At 56.0% G+C, this 17,978-nt stretch overlaps 1 protein-coding gene and 1 long non-coding RNA gene across 6 annotated transcripts in view; one reads left to right on the top strand and one right to left on the bottom strand.

Annotated features, from left to right (window-relative positions):
* The window catches only part of BCAS3 (BCAS3 microtubule associated cell migration factor), a 494,341-nt gene that overhangs the window by 5,442 nt on the left and 470,921 nt on the right, over positions 1-17,978 (bottom strand). For 3 of the 5 annotated variants that reach the window (XM_037069813.1, XM_037069810.1, XM_037069812.1), the window contains exons 23-24: positions 15,975-16,142; positions 6,771-6,836 (exon numbers count right to left, since the gene is read on the bottom strand). In XM_037069813.1, the coding sequence (XP_036925708.1) occupies positions 6,771-6,836; positions 15,975-16,142 (234 nt within the window). The remainder of the gene's footprint in view (positions 1-6,770; positions 6,837-15,974; positions 16,143-17,978) is intronic. The other 2 variants (XM_037069814.1, XM_037069816.1) reach the window with 1 other exon arrangement.
* Positions 8,456-15,993, top strand: LOC119003460 (uncharacterized). The gene is made up of 3 exons (XR_005069968.1): positions 8,456-8,992; positions 9,424-9,600; positions 15,909-15,993. It is a non-coding gene; the product is annotated as an uncharacterized LOC119003460 (long non-coding RNA).

Here is a 17,978-nt window from a genome sequence, read left to right as displayed (position 1 = left end):
GGCGCAGAGGCAGGAGCAAGGCTGCCCCCACACACTACCCCCCTCCTGGGCTGGGCTGCCCAGAATGAGGGAGTCAGTCTGCGGCTGTTCAGGCCGCCACCACCCCTCTCCCCCATCCCAAGGCAGGCACTGTGGCCCTTCTGCAGAGGCAGGGGCACCAGACCCTGGCTCCCGGGGCTGCGGTGGGCGCTGGTGGGCAGGGAGGGCTCCACCTGGGCCCGCGCCTCTGGAGTGCCGGCCCCCAAGTCTGCTTCACCCTTGGAGTTTGCCCTGGGGCTGTGCCCTCCCCCGGGGGCAGACCCTTCCCTCCCTCGAGGCCGCCCTACACCTGCAAGGCAGGGGCTTCTGGGGACAGACTGAAAGGAGGCCTCTTTTCAGGAGTCAGTTACTTAATAAGCATCATGGTCCCCAAATACGTGGGGAGGGGGAAATGCTGAGCACAGGGCCTAAGTGAGCCTTGGGGAGAGCTGGGCAGGAGACCCCAGTGGACGGTCACAAGTGAAGTCCTACTCAGGCTTCACCTCCTGGCCTCCTGCAGGCTGGATGGCAGTAGGGGCAGATGGCTAAAGACCCGAAGGGAGCCCCCTGGCTTCTGGCGGTGGGGGTCTCTGTGGAGAGCCCTCGTCTCAGGACCCAGAAGGAGGTCTGTGCCCTTACAGGGCCCGTAAGGGCAGAGCTGTCTGTGTGTGTGTTGGGGGGGTGGGGGGAAGCAGGCCCCTGGAACCCCTGGCTCAACCTCCAGGCTGAACAGGGATACTTCGCCCAGCACCATAGGAGCAGCGCCCACAGCCGGCCCTGCTGGTGTGCTCAGTGGCTGCAGCCACCCTGCTCTGCGCGCTTAGAGCCTCACCCCACTGCTCATTACAGGGATTAGCAGAGCACTTTATTGGGCCCTGGCTGCAGCCACACGCCCCGGTCCCAAGCTAACCACCCAAGTGGCCCGGTGGGAGTAGGATTAGACCTCGGGGCCTGGTCTCGCCCTGTGCCCACAGCACGCCAGCTTTGGCAGTGAGAAGGGAGAACACCCCCATGTCCATTAAGGGCAATGAGGAGGGGCAGAGTTCGCCTAGGTTGGGGAGGCAGTTTGGTGCAGTGGGTAAAAGCACAAGCTCCGGCCGGCCCTGCCCCCCACCCCTCCCTGCCCCTGCCCACTGCCACCTGGGAGACTTTAAGTTACTCAACATCCCTGTGCCTCAGTTTCCTGCCCGAGAGGGTAACAAGGCCTGTTTCACAGCCTGATTGTAAAAATCAAATTAAATAATGCATGTAGATGGCATCGCTAAGTACAGCTTCCAGTCAGCAAATGTGAGTTCTATTAATGTTGCAGCTGTACCAGTGCCTGTGATTGTCCGCAGCACCTTGGGGTCGCTCCCCATCTTCCCTTCCCAGCAGGTGTCTCCTCCGGCATCTGGGGGCATCCAGGCCCTCACCAGCCTGCCCTCCACTGGGCCTTGCAAAAGATTCTTTTTAATCAAGAAATGGCCCGCGGAGGAAGATGGCAGATATGTGTTTATAGCTTTTTATTTCCCTCCTTGCCTCTTTGTAAATACCCTCTTCCAAGCTGGAAAATAAATTTCCAACCCTGTTGACGTGCATTGATTTTTCCCTCCTGCGTCCACCTCCCAGCTCTCCCCCGTCTGCAGGGCCTGTGGTTAACCCCCCTGGCTTGGGCCGGGCTCAGCGGTACCCAGGGGAGCAGGTGGTCCCGGGCACTGAGCAGCTTGTCAGACGGCTCCATCTTGCCCAGTGCCTGGCTCAGGGGAGGTCTGCAAACACAAAGAGTTCCAATCCCCTTCCACTGTGAGGGCTCTGGGCTTGGAAGTTGGTTGGGATGGGGGTGGGGTCCTCTGACTAGGAGGTTAGGAACTTTCAGCGTCTTCCCTGGATGGGATATATGGAGAGGAGGCCAGGGGACCACTGCAGGACTGCTGGCAAGTTCAGTGAATGGACCCAAGTGGGGTCTGCCCACAGGGCCTGGGACCAGCCATGCACACTGGGGCTTGCAGAGAGAAGGGAGGGGCAGTGGGGGCGGGAACGCGGGGCACAGTAGGGCGGGCAGCTCCCCGGGGCTGAACTGGACAGATGGCCCAGGTGCCAACCAGGAGGTGGCCCTGAGAGACACAACTATGGGCTGCTTTTCCTATACCAGTCCTGGGCCTCGAAACGACCACTGTCTCCTGCAGTGTGGCGGAGCGAGGCAGAGGTCTGTTCAGGGAGACAGAGGTGGACTTGGCTGAGAATGCTCCTAGAAACCCCAACAGCAGGGCAGTGGGGACCACACCCTGGGCTGGAGCCAGCCTCAGCCCCAGGGCCTTCTTCCGGAGTTGAAAGGGCAGCAGTTTTAAGGAGGCAGCCTGCAGGGAGGCCTTGCTTTCCTTCACACTCAGACACACCCACCCACCCCTCCACACTCCCCTTGCAGGGCCACCTCAGGCTGCACAGCCACCAGCAAACCAGGGTCCTCTCTGTCCAGCTCAGAGGGCTTGGTGGGGGTGGGGAGGGAGGCTGGGTCTTCCCAAAGATCCCCTGTCCCTCCAGCAGGGGTTTCTGTCCCTTCCCAGGCAAGTCTGTGGAAGGAAGGAGGGAAGTTTCTGGAAGCTGAGGGGCAGAGGAAGAAAGGCTCCTCCACATTCAGATACCAGCTATCCTGTTTTCGGCTGATGGCATCTGGGAGTGGAGTGCTGGCCTGGCTGTCTCCGGGCACCGAGCCCTGGCCCGTCAATGCCTCCCACTCCTAGTGGTCTCCCTGCATACTCCGCCAGGGTTCCTGGGAGTGCCTGACTGGCCCGAGGGCCGCAGCGGTCCTGAAGCCACACACCTTCCTGCCTGGCTGGAGACTGCCAGCCCGCCAAGCTCTCACACATGCGCCTTCTCTCCTCTGGGCCCAGCTCTCCGTCCTGACCCCTGTAGGTGCTGAGACCCAGAACCATCACAGAATGAGGCCAAGACCACATGGCCTTCCCTGCCCTCCACCCCCACCGCTGTCCCTTCACACTCTGTACCCCTCCCTCCCCACGGGACCTAGCTGTGTGTGTGATAGGAGTGGGAACGGAGCATCTGAGTTCTGGGTGGAGTCAATCCCGTCACAGCCTTTGAACAGCCGGTGAGCAATGACCACAGGCAAGGCATTGCAGGAGGGCACGCAGGCCTGGTTGGGGGCTGGAGTCGCTTCCCAGGCCCCTCTGACAGCAGCTACAATGGGACACCAACCCCAGGCGGGGAAGGACTCGAACCGGAAGTGCTGCCACCCCCCACTCCAGGAAGCCCCTGTCCCCCGAACCCTCCCAAGTCTTGGTCTCAAAGGAGAAGAGCCAGGATGACCCACCCAGACGACCTGGAACAGCGCCCCCTGCGCAGTGGCCTTCTCAGGGCCACGTTATCAGTATAACTTAAATCCGGACCCAGTCCGAGTACGACCTGTCACAACACATTATGCACGGGGACAGCCAAGGCTGAGCAGACCTGGCTCACGTTTCCCTGGTTGTGAGGTATTTGGTAAGTCTGGCTAAAAAAGCCGTGTAGGAGCAGCTCAGAGCCGAAACTCCCCATGGACGGCACGAAGCGGGGGACCATGGCAGGAGGCAGAGAATTCGCTCGTGCCCCAGTTCTGCTGCAGATGTGCTGAATGACCTGGGCGAGTCACTTCACTTCTCATCTGCTTCACTGTCTGTCACCAGGTGGGGAGGGGCCGCCCTGGCTGCCTCGCTAGGGGTGTGAGGATCTCCGGGGAAGAGGATGCGAAGGGGCTTTAAGAAGCAGAGCACGCAAGGAACCCTGTGACAGCAGTGGCGGCCTGGTTGGAAAACCCACTCTGCGCCTGCCTGTCTCTGGTGTATCTGCAGGCAGAGGCCCCCAGTAAGAAGAGTCCCTCCCCCTAGAGGGCCCAATGGCTGCCCTTCCAGCTCAAGGTCCTGGGCGCCAGGCTGGGCGCAGAGGCTCAGCAGACGTTATCTAAAGCAGGCTCAGGGCTGGGCAGCATGGCGCTCTGTCTTTGGTGATAGAGATGCCTGGCTAGGTGCTGTGTCTCCACTTCTGTGTGTGTGTGTGTGTGCGCGCGCATGTGTCTGCATGTGGGATGGGGCTGGGTGCCAGGGAGGGCCCCACAAACATGCCCACTCAGCATGGCTATGAAGAGTCAGGGCTTGGAAACTCTCCCGTGGAACCAGGTGTCTGGCAGCTGGCCTTGACCTCCCCATTTCCTAAAGTCCAGCCTTGAAGCTCGGTCGACCCCGCCCAGCTCCCGGGCGGGTCTTCCCGAGCTGCCCTCCAGGGCTCCGTGCTGGCTCGGCGGCCTGTGGACCACAGGAGAGATGCGGCCGGCCCGACAGGCCAGAGCCACATCTGGTTCTCATTCAAATGTCCAAACGTAATTAAATTCTCTGTGATGCAGCGGAAGAGTTTGGTAAGATGTGGCTTTTCCCCACTTTCCATCAAGGTTAAGAAATCAAAGTCTCCTTCCACCAGCCAACACACTCTCCTCCCTGTCACTGGTCTGTCCTGCCCTGCAAAGGTAGCCGCTGGACTCTGATCTGTGTTCTAGAGTTGCTGGGCGGGGGCCCTGTGTGGGACCCACAGAGCCCCCCACCTCCCTTCCCGTCCCACTTACCCACCTGAGAGGATTAACAGCTGCGGCCCAAACAGCGGGCTCACGACTGAGCGCATTTGTGAACTGGGGGCTGGGGGCTGGGCGGCCCTGCAGGGACAGCTGCTGTACCCGGGCTCTCCTCAGTGACATACCAGTGTCCCCTACCACCGCCTCAGTGGGAGGTATCTTGTAACACCGTGCCAAGACCACCCCCCCCATCTTTCTTAGCAGGAAGCACTTTGAGTTATAACTCCGGAAACTCTGGTCCAGGTATACAGGCCTTCAGTGGGGAATGGAGCTTCCCACAGTCAGGGCGGCATGAGACAGCCCTCCACCTCTGCCATCTCAACTTGCAGCCTCCCCCCCCCCCCCCCCCCCCCCGCCACAAACCTAGGAGGGGAGGCATCAGAAAGGCTGGAGGAATGGGGAGGCTGTGAGCAGCACCAGCCCGCTCAGGGAGTCCCTCAGATCCCATCCCCTGTCCTCAGGGCTGCCGGTCACTCCTGGCCTGAGGGGGCTCTGAGCCAGCCAAGGGGCAGTGAGGTGTGAGGTGCGGTCCCGAGAGGAGGGAGAGCGAGCCCTGTGCGTCTTCTCGGCTTCCAGAGCGTCCCCGAGATGGGCAGCTTTTTCCAGCTTCCATTCCCAACTGAGTATCTTGTTTACAGCTTGTTTTTATACTTGGGGATTTATGGCTCTCGTGGTAATGGGTTCCATTCTACTTCCTCTACGCCTATTTTTCTAATTATTGTAGTACAGGCTTTATGAGAGTTTCTTAATAAGTCCGGGTATTTTTCCTTTAGAAACAAACTGTCCTGAGAGTTAATGACTTACAGTGGGCGTGGGTGCTCCCCAGGGACAAACAGGGGCCTGGGAGGGGAAGACCAGGGTGAGGGTGAGGGAGACCTTCTCTATTAAATAGAGCTGTGTGAGGGTCCCTTTAAAATTGTGGCCAGTCCCCGTGCCAGAGTCCCCCCTGCTGCTCACCGGCATCCCTACCACAGGACTAGGAGCACACTCAGGTAGTGCACGTGGCATTTCCGTGCCAAACAACGTTCACACAAGGACAGGCGCTGGTGGGAACTGGCCACGCCCAGCGTCGTTGACCTGGCTCTAACCAGGAATCATTTTGTGCATTTGGTTCCAAATGGTAAACTTTGGCTTAGTCACGGATTTAATTTAATTTCTTGGTGGCATCAGTGCCAGGCCCACGTGCCTGGTACCTTCGTATCAGTAAAGGAGGTTTTGAGGAAACTAATTCCGCTCTTGGTCCAGTAGTCCCAGGCCAAGGCTGGCAGAGAGAACGGTGGTGGGGCCAAGGTCTCTGCTGCCCACGTCGGGGTCCCAGCCCGCACCCTCGACCCCACACTCTGTGGCGGGCAGAGGAGCCCGGGCCTCAGTTAATTGCTGCGGTGCCGCCTGTCCAGAGGAAAAAGCGGGGCGGGTGCTGGGGGCCTTTGTGCTCTGCTCGCAGACTGGCTGCTGGTGCCGGGGCTCTATTCATTATTCAATCCCACCAGCTCTGCGGAGCCTGTCCATTTGCTCCTCCAGGAGGAATAACAAATCTAGAAATGCAATTCCACTTTGGTGTATTAAGATATTGATTTGCCTGTCTAGTGGAAGTGCATTTGTTCTGTCAGCCCTTCCGTGGGTAGGAAGGGGTTAACCAAATGTTTATCACAGGGCTGGCTTCAGAGTTGAAAGTAATGTGATCAGTAATGAATTTTGTGTTACATTAGGTTGTATAAATGGACAGACAAGCGCAGACAACAAGTGGCCAGGAGTCGGGGCTAATCTAATGATGTAAAAATAGAGACAGCACCAATTATACTAGGGGCCAGCTCCAGGCTCCTGCAGGGACTGCAAATGAATAGGTACAAATCAAATTACTCACTAATAGACGCACTACAAGAGGGGCAGTCAATGGTAAATGCATTAGAGCCTAGTGACCTCTCTGCTCTGCACAGCAGAGTCCGAAAATTTGACTTCCATCTTAAAGGTGGGGGCAGGGAGTGAGGTTCTCAAAGAAACTCTTGTTGGGTGAAGAACAGTGAGCACCCGCCCCCAAACCAGCCAGTCCCACGGCCATCATCTGAGATGACCTGGCCCTGACTCCAGTGCCTCTTGAGGGACCAAAAGAGCAGTGGGACAAAGCCTTGAACTTCGGCAAAGACAGGAAGTTACATACCAACACACTTCACAGCCATGTGTCTCTCAGGGGTGATGGTTTTTACTGCTACGTCAAGGGCTGTGTCTGTATTGAAAATAAAATATTTCTTTAAAGAGGATCACAACAAGGACCTTTAAGAGAGCAGCAAGCCAAGGTCAAAGGGAGTAGACATCAAGATCTGGTTTGGCCACTGAGAGCTTTGCAGGGGCTGTTCGTGGTCTGTTCCCAGGCACAGTACCTCGAGGGTTTTGCATAGTTCCCACTGGGTGATACTGGTATCATCCCTCCATCTATTCCCCGCTCCCCCCACCCCCCACGCCAGCCCATGCCTGCCTGCCACACAGGCCTGGGACAGTGAAGGATGCAGAGGTAGAGCCAGCATCTTGGGTAGGCCCTCAGGTTTTCTTCCTCCTCTTGGATGTAGAAACCAGGCCTGAAGAGTTCAAAGCCACTTGGCAGTGTGGCTGGGCTGCTTAGACAAGGATCATGAAGACGTGCTCAAATGCATGAACTGTATGCACATATTTAGTTCTTAGTGGCTCAGGGGATGAATAAAGTATGAAACCAAAGACTCTCCAGCCTTCCAAGAACCCAGCCCATGCCCAGATGGAGGCGGAGACACTGGTAGGCTTAGCTTCCCCCACTACCCCGAAGGCCTGCACCAGTCACACACATCAAAGCGGAGATGTCATGCCGGTCCTGGCCAACTGGAGCCTGGAGATGCTGGGAACGCGCCTGTAAAATGAGCGCGGGGGGGCCCCGAATGGAAAAAGCTATCCTAAACAAATGAAGCAACTGGATGTCGGTTCTCCCCAAACTCAATTAAGCACAGGGAAGGGTGAAATCACGAGCCATCCAGCCACACTACATAAAACATATGTCGGGGGGAGGAGTTGGGGACGTCTGTGAAGCCTGGTGTTGGGGGACTCTGCCAGTACATTTACAAATGTCGCATGCGGTGGGCCTGCAGGTCCCTGGGGGCAGGGGTGGATACAAGAAAGTGAGCAGGAAGAAACCACCGAACATCAGAGGCCGGACAGCTGATTCTGGTATGCGGGCCAGGAAGTGCCTCCTTCTGCTAACCTGGACCAGGCTGGCACAGCCTGTCCTGCTTCCCGCAGCGTCCTCTCCTGCTTCAAAGCTGCGGCTCTAGATCCCTACGGGGCCAGAGGGCCGTTTTCAACGTTCGTTTTCTGCGTGCGTGTGTGTGTCTTTCCTCTGTTGGCAGCCATCAAATCTAGGGGGTGGTCTGCACCCCTCAGACCACCTTCTGAGGAGGCAGGGGGCAGAGGCGGGCAGAAGTGAATGATGGGTATTTAACCACCCATGACTGCGTTCAACTTTGCTCAGATCTTACACCTCACAGAAAGGTCAGTGGTGAAAGGTGAATTCTCTGGCAGATGAGGAAGAACAGAGAGAAATCCTCCCTTTTGTTAACCATTTACCTGCGCTAACGTCTCCAGAAGAGGGCCCCTCCCCGCCCTCTTGTCTAGGTGCATACATCTCCCCCAGGCAGTCCTGCTTCTGGGGTGGGCGACACCTACAAAGGGGACCCCAAAGGTACACCAAGGAAGTCGCAGTGGCGCTGCCTTCTTGTTGATAGAAATCAGCACGCTTTGGTGAAAACGTTCAAAGTAGACTTTGGGCCACTACAAAATGGAGAAGTGGGGTGGGGAGAGCGGAGAACCTATCTTGAATCAGATTTGAGAAGTGGCCAGAAAGTAACAAGTGTGTCTTTTAAACACGGGAATTTTCCCCACTGCTCTGGCTGGCTCTCCTTTGCCTCGCAGGAGCCACAAAACCCCATCCAGTCATTCAACAAACATTAACTGGGGCTCAGCTTGGCTCACATCCCAGGGCTGGGTGCTGGGCAAGGAGAAGGCTGGCGGTCAGAGGTGACAAAGACGAATCAGGCTGGGCCTGAGGAACTGGAGTTGGGTTAGGTGAGACACTCAGTATGGGCAGGCCAGCTGAGGCGGGGGGCGAGGACCACCAGAGCCGAGCCTCCCTGCAGGGGCACGTGGAAGGGAGTCTGCCATTGCTCGTTAATGGAAAAGGCAACATACACTATTTGTCCGGGGCTGACTGTCCTGAGCTTCGGTGGTGCCGAAGCTGAGAGAAGACAGAGAAGGCACACGGCTGCGGGTCAGAGAAAGCTTCGCAGAGGAGCCGACATTTGGGCTTGGTCCGAAAGGGTGACTGAGCAGAGCAGGAGGGCACAGGTCCTTTAACAGAGTCAGGTGAGTGAGGCATGCTGTGCTGGGGATGGTGGGTTTATGCCAACGGGCGAGGATGCTTGCATGAAGGTGGTGGTGGTGAAATACGAATAAGGGTTATTATGGAAGGGGAAGTGGGCCTTCAGGTTGGAAAGGAAGGTGAGGAAGGCCTGGAAGAGACTTGAAATGTCACCGCAAGGGGCCTGGGCAGGCGCATGGGGGCCTGGGTGCTTTGTAAGTAGGGACATGGGATGACAGAGCAGGCCCACAAGTGAGAGCCCCTTGCTCTTCTGGGGACCCCCTCGTGTGCTGAAGAAAGGGTGGAAGTCATGACTGTGCCCAGGTGAGACTGATGGGATCTTAAGAACTGGAAACTCTCCTTCGATATCTCATTTTAATCCCATGTCTTTGAGCTAAGTTCCTTTCCTCTTGTCTTCTTTGAAAATTGGAGACAGGAGCAGATCCACCTGGTGGTGACATTTTGATTAGAGGGCATTTACGTGGCGAGCACAGAGCCCAAAGCACAGAAGCCATTTGGGAGGAGGTGGCCATTCTTGCGGAGCTGAGAGGAGCCAAAGAGAGGACGTCCACAGCCTGCTGACTGCAGTGGTGCCGGGGCCAGGACACAACAGGTGTAGTAGGTAAACATTTACTAGAGTCACTGGTTTCCCTGTCCCCTGCTGTTAGAGAAGTGGAACCAAGAGAGGAAAAGGACCCTGGCCAAGGTCACAGGCCTCCCCCATTTCCTAATGAGGACTTCCAAACACCACGGCAAAGAAAAACAAGGTTCCTTCCAGGGGCAGCAGCTGGGTGCCGGAGCTGCAAGGACTCTCAGACCTGGCCTTTCCTACGGTGGAGAGTGGACGAGAACGGGCAACTAACCCGAGCCGCAAATAGCAACACCAACAGCGCCACCCACCACCCCCGGGGCAGCTGCTCCCTCCCACCCCAGCTGGGGGGCTGCGGCCTGTGGACGGCGCTGGGCTCTACGTCTGGGTGCCCCTGTGCTGCTGTGGGGCTTGTTCTCTCCTCACCAGCCTCCGCACCATTGGGGCATCTGTTACTGGGGAGTTTGTACTTTCGATTTCAAATCCTGGAAAGAGCCTGGGCTCTGGGCAGGGGACCACTCTGGATTTCTGCCCGGGCCAGCGCAGTTAGGTGGGCCCCAGTGGGCAGCTGGGGGCAGCAACCAGGGAGGAGCCGACCCACAGTCCAGCACTGTTTCCTCCTCCAGGACTTTGATGTCTGTGAGGGTAGGAACTACGTCTCACTCCTCCCTCACGCTGTGCACCCTAGGGTGGTGGGCACCAGAGGTGCCTGCAGACAGCCTGCCTGCCGGCCACTGCCACAGACAGAATGTGGGGGCCACTGAGGAACTCACTGAGAGAAGACACTAAAAGCCCTTCGTAAAGGCACCACAGAAGAAGAAGGAAAATTCCGGGGCCCATTTAGGTAAAGCAGAAAAAAGGACCTAAGTGACCGGCTAAATGGCTTAGATGGCAGTATTTGCCTGAGCACACAGATGTCTAAAAGGTAAGACAATGAACTCACTGCCCTGATGCCTGCAGTTCTTGTCACCCGATCACGTGGCACCTTGGGGTGGGAGGGGCCAATATAGCCTCTCCGGAAATGGAGCCTCAGCAATGGGGCAAGCGGGAGGGAGTTCCAAGGTCCATGGGAAGGGCCGGATCTGGAGGCGGGACAGAGGGTCCTCACACTGGTTGTTTGTTTTGGGGCCAAACATCTGGTCAACCCCCACAGTGGCAGCGAGAGTGTATCCACAGCTGGGTTCCTGCAGTCTCAAGATGGAAGGTGTTATTAGTGCGAGTGTGCACAGCATTTGTTAGCTAACTCACCGAAATCTGGACCGTTTCACAATGGTGTGCAAGGTTCAAAATGTGCTTTTACTATTCAGGAGGGAAAATTCATAGCCCTTTCAATAAATAGAAGAAGTTTCTGACAGAAAAATTTGGAAGAGCTTTAGATGAAAATAATCTGACAGCCTTTTCTGCTGAGTAATTAATTTCCTACACATGGAGGACCAGAGGATGAGCAGAATAAACTCGGGTATTGGTTTCCAAACTGTAGATACCAAGTCATCAATGCGAAATCAAGTTAGTGGCATATGACCGCACTTCAAAAAAATAAAAAAAGAAAGAAAATATAAAGTACTAGAATGCATTGCTTATAATATTGTTTTGTGACAGTTTTATAGATTTGGGTAAGAAAATAAATGTATCTCTGACAGAAGGGGAGGAGCAGAGAGCGAGCCCACAGGGTAGTGCCCACGACTAACTCCCGGACAGAGCGAGGTGTAGTCCCTTTCTACCTTCACGCCGTGATGGTCAAGGAGAGTGAAACGGTGTCCCCAGGACTGCAGGAAGCCGCAGCCATGGGGAAGAGACAGTCCCTCTTGACCTTGAGAACTGACTTAGTGAGCTCTTAAGAGTCAATGGCGGCAAAAGGAGGCAGCCCGCAACAGGGAGGCGTCGAGAATACTTCAGATGGCTGAGCGGGCCCCGGGGGTCAGGCTTTTGCTTTTGGATGTGAAGGCCAGAACAAAGGAAGACGAGGTTCGGCTGAATAGGGACGGAAAGAGTTAAAGTCTACAGAGAAAATGCACTTAATGTGTACCCAGGTGTTTATTAAAACTTTTTGTATTAGGTTGTATCTTCACCTAGACACAAAACAATCGGATAGGGTAAATGTTTTGCTTATTTTAAAAGTTCTATTTTTCTAGAAGAGGCAATTTTGAAAGGAATGTCTGCTAAGCAGGAATTAGTCAGGTTATCCTGAGGGGGTGGCGGAGGGAGGCGGGGCTGTGGGAGATGGCATTCCAGGGAAGGGGGGGTGTGTGCAGACGCCTGGCCGGCAGACCACGTGTGCTGGAGACCCTCGGGGAGCTGGGCGGGACCGGGGCTCATGGAGCAGCAAGAGAGGCATCTGGAGAAAGGGCGGCGGCCGGTCACGAAGGGCTTTGTACGGGGTGGGGTGGGCTGAGCCCCGGAGAAGGACAGGGTCGGGGGAGAGGAGTTCAGACTGGGGAAACATGGAGGTGCCGGCAGGTGACTGTTGAGATGGTTCTGGGGATCAGGAGAGAAAGCCAACTTGGAGATTAGTTGGAAGTTATCAGTGTAGAGATGGCATTTGAGGCCACAGCAGCAGAGGACTGACTGAGGGAGAAGGGGGGCCAAGAGAGGGCCTGGAGAAACATACCCAGGGCCGGCAGGGCAGGGCAGAGCAGGCCAGGCCAGGGACGGAGAAGTGACTGGAGGCAGGAATAAAGCCGGGAGAGGAACAGGTGCTTGAAGATCACGGCAGGTGGCTCGGCCAGTGTGGGGGCAGAGTGGCTGTGTGGACGGCGGAGGTAAACTGGCGAGCGGCTGCTGTGGCTGGGCAGTCCCGGGGCAGGGACAGGAGGAGAGGGAAGGTGGATGTTTAGGGTCTGAGTGTAGAAATCAAGAGGTTTCCTAAGTGACGACCACCATTTTCTGACAGTGAGAGACCAGACGGTGTGGTGAGAGAGCTGAGAATGGGAAGTTCGCAATAACGGCCATGAAGGAGGAAAGAGATTGATTTCAGGATGATGGACTGAACCTATGTACCACACTAAATAAACAGCATATTAAGTCATACTAAATAATCAGCAATCATATAAAAATACCAAAAATAAAATACAAATTCTTAGAGGATCAGAGATCTGGGGTGTCTCTGAGAGAATGAAAACAGGCTACAGGCCACAGCAGTGAGCAGGGACAGAAATCCTCGCATCTGGGTCCGATACAGAACTCATTCACCCAGCAGTCACTTGCACACCCGCTCCGTGCCAGACACGGTTCAAGGCGCTGGTTTCTGCTGCAAAAGATGGATGCCAACCAAGGACAGGAGAAGGGGCAGCAGGAAAATACAGGAGGACTGCCCAGGCTCACTGGAGAGCAGGGACCACACGTCTGTAGAGGCACCAATCTGAACAACCGGTGATTTTCCTTCAGCAACCAAAGCCTAAGGGCAGAGTGAGACCAACCTCAGTCTGGAGGTTTGCTGAATGGGGACAGTGGGAGTGTGAACAGGGGCCCGGGCTGTGATGATATTAGCAAGAATGCGACCCGGCCGGTTTAGAGCTGGCCTTGCAAATCGCTCATGTGATCTAGTTAGACAAGTGGCCAGCGGCCGGCAGGGAGGCCAGAGCTAACACCTGCCGCAAAGGCGAACCATGTTTTAACACAGACCATCTCCAACTTGAACGCGCATTAGGATCTTGGTTCAAAGCAGGTGCCGATTCAGTAGGGCTACGTGGGGTCTGAGATTCTGCCTTGGTGGTGCTGCTGGGTTGCAGCCCCTCTGAACAGTAGGTTTTGAACAGGCTTTGCTGGGCTTTGGGGGAAAGCTGCTCTGCGCTACGGCCCAGCTGACAGTGGGCACTGGAGTAACCAACAAGCCAGTATGCTGATGTCAAGTTCTCAGGAATTCTGCTCCATAATTGGCATCATGTCAATAGCTCGAAATTGGCCATAGTATACATGACGGCAGTCCTCAAACGCTAAAAACCAGGGCTTTCCCACTTCCCTTTGGAGAGCTGAGAGTTAAACATTTACCAGTACGTCACGAGCTAAACCGGCAGGAGAGTGAGGCCTGCTACACACTGGGCTTCAGTGTCAGGGGTCACGCGAGCGTGCTCCCTTCCCACGGAGACAAGAGGCCAGCAGTCCCGGGGCTACACTAAACCCAGTGCTTCCTGAAGCGCTACAGCGACTGATCATCTCTGGTGCCATGGAGTCCCGACCAGGGCAGACGCTGATGTCATCCTATCCTATGAGCCACCTGGAGAAGCAGGGATGGGGGGAGAGGGAGACTGAGAGGCTGCTCTAGGCCAAGGGTGACTTGCTGGGACTTCCCTCCCACGTTGCGCTGCACTTCCCCAGCTATCTCTGGACAGCACGCTGCTCCTGGCAGGGGTGTGTTCAGCTGCCCTTTCAAGGCCCCGGGCTGCCCAGCCAGGCTGGCGCTTTATCTGCGGTTCTGAAATGTGCAGAGGGATTCTCGACAATGGCAGAGGGAAGCAGGTTGACTTCTATGATATCTGCTTTCCTCGCTGGCCTTTAACATGGAGACAGTGTAAAAAAAATAAAATAAAGTACATATTCACTACAGTCAAAGAAGACCAGATGAGTCCCTTTCGGTGACAGTTGGGGAGGAAAATGGAATCCCTCTGCTCAAAAAGGGCGTCTCCTACTTTTTGACCCGTGGGTCAGGCTGTTTTAATTTCCTCTCTCATTTTTTTAAATTTCGTGAACCTGCTTAAGGCCACAAAGTCTCTCCTGAATCCCTCAGCTGTCTGGCAGATGAATCGCTGCCAGTTTCGCTCAGGTTACTAGCTGTCTGTGCCAGGCTGAAGTCCCTGGCCCTGACTGGAGGCACCTTCAGATCTGCTTGCTGGAGAATGTTGAGGTGCCCCAAGAGGCCTCAGAGGACAGCTGACCCACGACACTCTAGTCCCTGGAAGGGCAGCTCCTGGGGAGGGAGTGCAGCACCACCAGGCCCTGGCTTATGGGAGCTGGGGCTGGTCAGGGGCCCCAGGGGGGAAGGCTGTTCTCTGAGCTAGGCTCAGAGAGGGAGTTTTCCTCGCTTCGGCCGGCTTCCAAGGAAAATGGGGTTAAAGCCCCCAGAAACAGCAGAGCTTTTCAGTGGGGGGGGGGAGATATGGCGTGCACGTGTGTGCCTGTGAATGCACAAGGGAATGGGCGTGGCTCTGGCAGCTTCCTTCCCTTCTAGGGAAGATGGGGTGTGGATGGGGGCCAGACGGGGCTGGTCCTCAAAGATGGCTGTCTCCAGGGGCCTGATAAGGTGCTTCTATACTATGGGGATAGCAGTACGTACAACGTCTCTGTCCTCTTCCTGTAGTAGCACGGGGACTAAATGGGATGCAAAAGGTGAGGGGGAAGCTGAGCTGCTGACCCCTGGTATCCAAAAGACCCAGAGTACCTGCCGGAAAGTGGTCATGTCAGGCATTTCCAACCTTGTCCAAAGTGCCTGGGCTCTGTGTCTAGCTGGTCCCGATTCCTGCCCCAGGGTGCAGGGTCCTCCTCTCTGGGACCCACTTTCCAGGTGGGCATGTGGGGCAGTTCAAAGTGAACACAAATAAGGGCGGGAGGACCTGCAGTTAGAGTTCCCACCAGCCTCAGGGAGCAGGGAGGAAGGCTGGGGGCTGGTCTCCCTCGGCGCTAATGCCCGGCCAGGGCAGTGACCGACAGCCCCCACATCTGCAATGAAGGGGAGCTTTGGAGAAGAGAGAGCAGGCGGTGCAGGCCGTACAGTGGCTGCATGGAGGTGGAGGCCTTCCCTAAGTGCACGCTCTGTGTGTGTGCACACACATGTGCACGTGCACGTGTGTGCCCGTGCCTGCTTGCTGGGGCATGGCCGCCTGTCCGCTAAAGATGCCTTCTGGCTGCTTTTTGGACGAGAGAAGCCTCAGGATCCCAGGCCCCAGCTGCTGGGCCTTCTCAGAAACAAGACAAGGGCGAAAGGCAGCACGAAGGAAAGCTGCCCGGCAGGCTCACACCATCCCTGCCTGCCTCACGCTTGCTCCCTCCCAGGTGGCAGGTGCCAGGCCCCACGGTACCTGCCGATCTATGAAACCTCCCGCAGGGCAGAAGCTGGTGAGCACTCCGTGCCTAAGGGCTGCTGAAAACCTCAGAGACTCCCAGGCTGTCCCCGCCCCCGGCCCCTCGAGCAGGTGTCCCTCTGGGAGCTGCTTACAGAACGCAATTGTGTTTATCACAACATTTTTTAATGCATTACCCCACCTAGGAGGGGTCAGTTCCACTGGGAGTTCCCCTGGACGCAGGGCTTCCCATGACCACACGCTTGCACGGTGGACGGCGGTCAGAGTGCAAACTAAAGAAACAAACAGTTTAAACAAATATACACCCTCTCCTTCCAGGGAAGCTCCACACCAGCAGGTGCCAGTCAGGACCGAGGGAGGCGAGAAGTGTGAGGCCACCATTACCTGTTCCGGATCCCACGACGTCCCGGCTGGGCGACTCAGCCATGGCGTCAGCGAGCCGCTCCCGCAGGCCCTCCTCCGTGTGCTCCAGCGAGGACAGGTGCCGCAGCCCGAAGCCCTCGGGCCAGCTCCCGCACACCTCCAGCAGGGTCACGCTCCGGTCAAAGGTGCCTGCAGCCACACAGGGGACATCGGACACTGAGCCCACGCTGCCAGAGGCCGTTCTGTTTGCCCACCACCGACTCCCTGCCCCGTCCAGGATGGAGGAAGGAGACACCACAAAAACAGCACGTGCAGGGCAGACAGAAACGCAGAAATGCGGAGCTGTGGCCTCAGAGCTCACAGCCCTCTGGGAAATGGCCTCCGGGTCACCGGGGCGAGTGGTTTTCCCACCGTTTTCTGAGCATCTACACAGTCCCTCTGAGTCCTCAGGGACTGCTTCAAGAACTAGGTCAAGGGCAAGGAACCGCCTTCCCAAGTTCAACCAAAACACCTCTATTTTTCTCCGATACAATAGGGCTTCCCCTTAAAATTCCTTTAACACAGAAGTTATAGAGCTTAAACTTAAAAAAAAAACAACACCTTTTTAAACCAGGATATTCTATAACCTATACCACACCTCCTCATTATGCATTTTAACTTCAGAGAACTTAACGGTGCAAAATCCAACAGCATGTCTGTGGCTGACCTGGTTCAAGACTTCAGATCTCTGTCATTACCATGTAATAACCATGCATGGTGCCAGGGGGTACTGGACATATCAGGGGCCACGCTTTGCAAAGTGTATGCTTGTCCAACCACTATGAGGTACACCTGAAACTAATATGAAATAATACCAAACGTAAGTGGTAATTGGAAAAAAAAGAGAAAGAACTCAGATCTCTGATGCTCGGTGTAGAACTCATTGTGCTGTACCGCTGTTGCTTCCCAGCCACCCAAGGACCGGGCACAACTGGGAGTTGGGTGGCAGCGCCCTCAGCAAAGATATCTTCCCTTAGTTTGAAGCTGCCCCGAAATTCCAAAACGTACATGGTGCTCTGCTGCACGCCAAGATTCGATTTTACACGCAAGATCACTTCAAAGTCTCAAGTTAAATTCTTTGACTTCATTATACAGCAAGTCTTCTGTGAAAGCTTATTTCGTCCGCTCTCTCTTGGAGGCAGATTACAGCCATGCTCTGTTGCTTTAAGCACATACCATTTCCCCAGTGATTAGGTAACCGAATCCACCGCGTTTATTGGGCTTGGTTCCTGCCAGCACCAGGAAGATGGGGAAAAAATGCAAATGCCAATGTTTCCCCAAGTTAAAAGTACACGCAGCGCACACTCTTTATCAGGCCTTGCTTCTCCTCTTTGATCAGCCGTCAGAAACTATCTTCCCTCGGCAGTCAGGGCTGGGCAGCGTCAGCACACACTCTCTGCCAATGACAGGTGGTAATAGAGAGGGTGCGAGCCCCGGCCCCGGCAGGCGGCCCTGCCTCTGATAATGGCCAAAGCACTGAGGTGATAACCGTGAGTAAACACTCCGACAGCCAGGGACTCCATACATCAGCAAAGAGGGCCAGATAATCCTGAGCTCTCCTGACTAGACAAAGGCCCTTGGCCAGCCCGCTGGGATTTATATGTGTGGCAAGGGTCACTTCTGGCTCCTGAATGTCATCAGCCAAGTTGGGCTTTGATTTATCCCTTGCCTAATTGTAGAGTAGATTCCTGGTGCTGGGAGAATTGGTAGCACCTGTGAATGTGTCTCCCCGACGAGAGGCCCACCTTGGGAGTGGGCTGCAGGGTCAGCTTCTCAGGTGGGACACCGAAGTGGGGAGTTGCCCCGTACTGCTGTCTCTCCACCAAGCAGCGCCTGGACTGGGGTCTGGGAGTGAGGCGCTGGGCAGTGGGGCTGGGGCGCCCTGCGCGTCAGCCCTCCCAGGGCCTGCCCTGTGCTGCAGTTGCCTGCTGGCAGTGCTGAGCGCAGAGCCAACACTCAGGCAGCATTGGCAACAACCCAGAGGTG

The sequence above is a fragment of the Sturnira hondurensis genome, unplaced genomic scaffold (genome assembly GCF_014824575.4).
Source record: "Sturnira hondurensis isolate 20B ecotype Veracruz unplaced genomic scaffold, ASM1482457v3 Scaffold0018728, whole genome shotgun sequence".
Lineage (NCBI taxonomy): Eukaryota > Metazoa > Chordata > Mammalia > Chiroptera > Phyllostomidae > Sturnira > Sturnira hondurensis.
The sequence above is the reverse complement of the archived record's forward strand: the minus strand, read 5'-3'. Positions and strand labels throughout refer to the sequence as shown.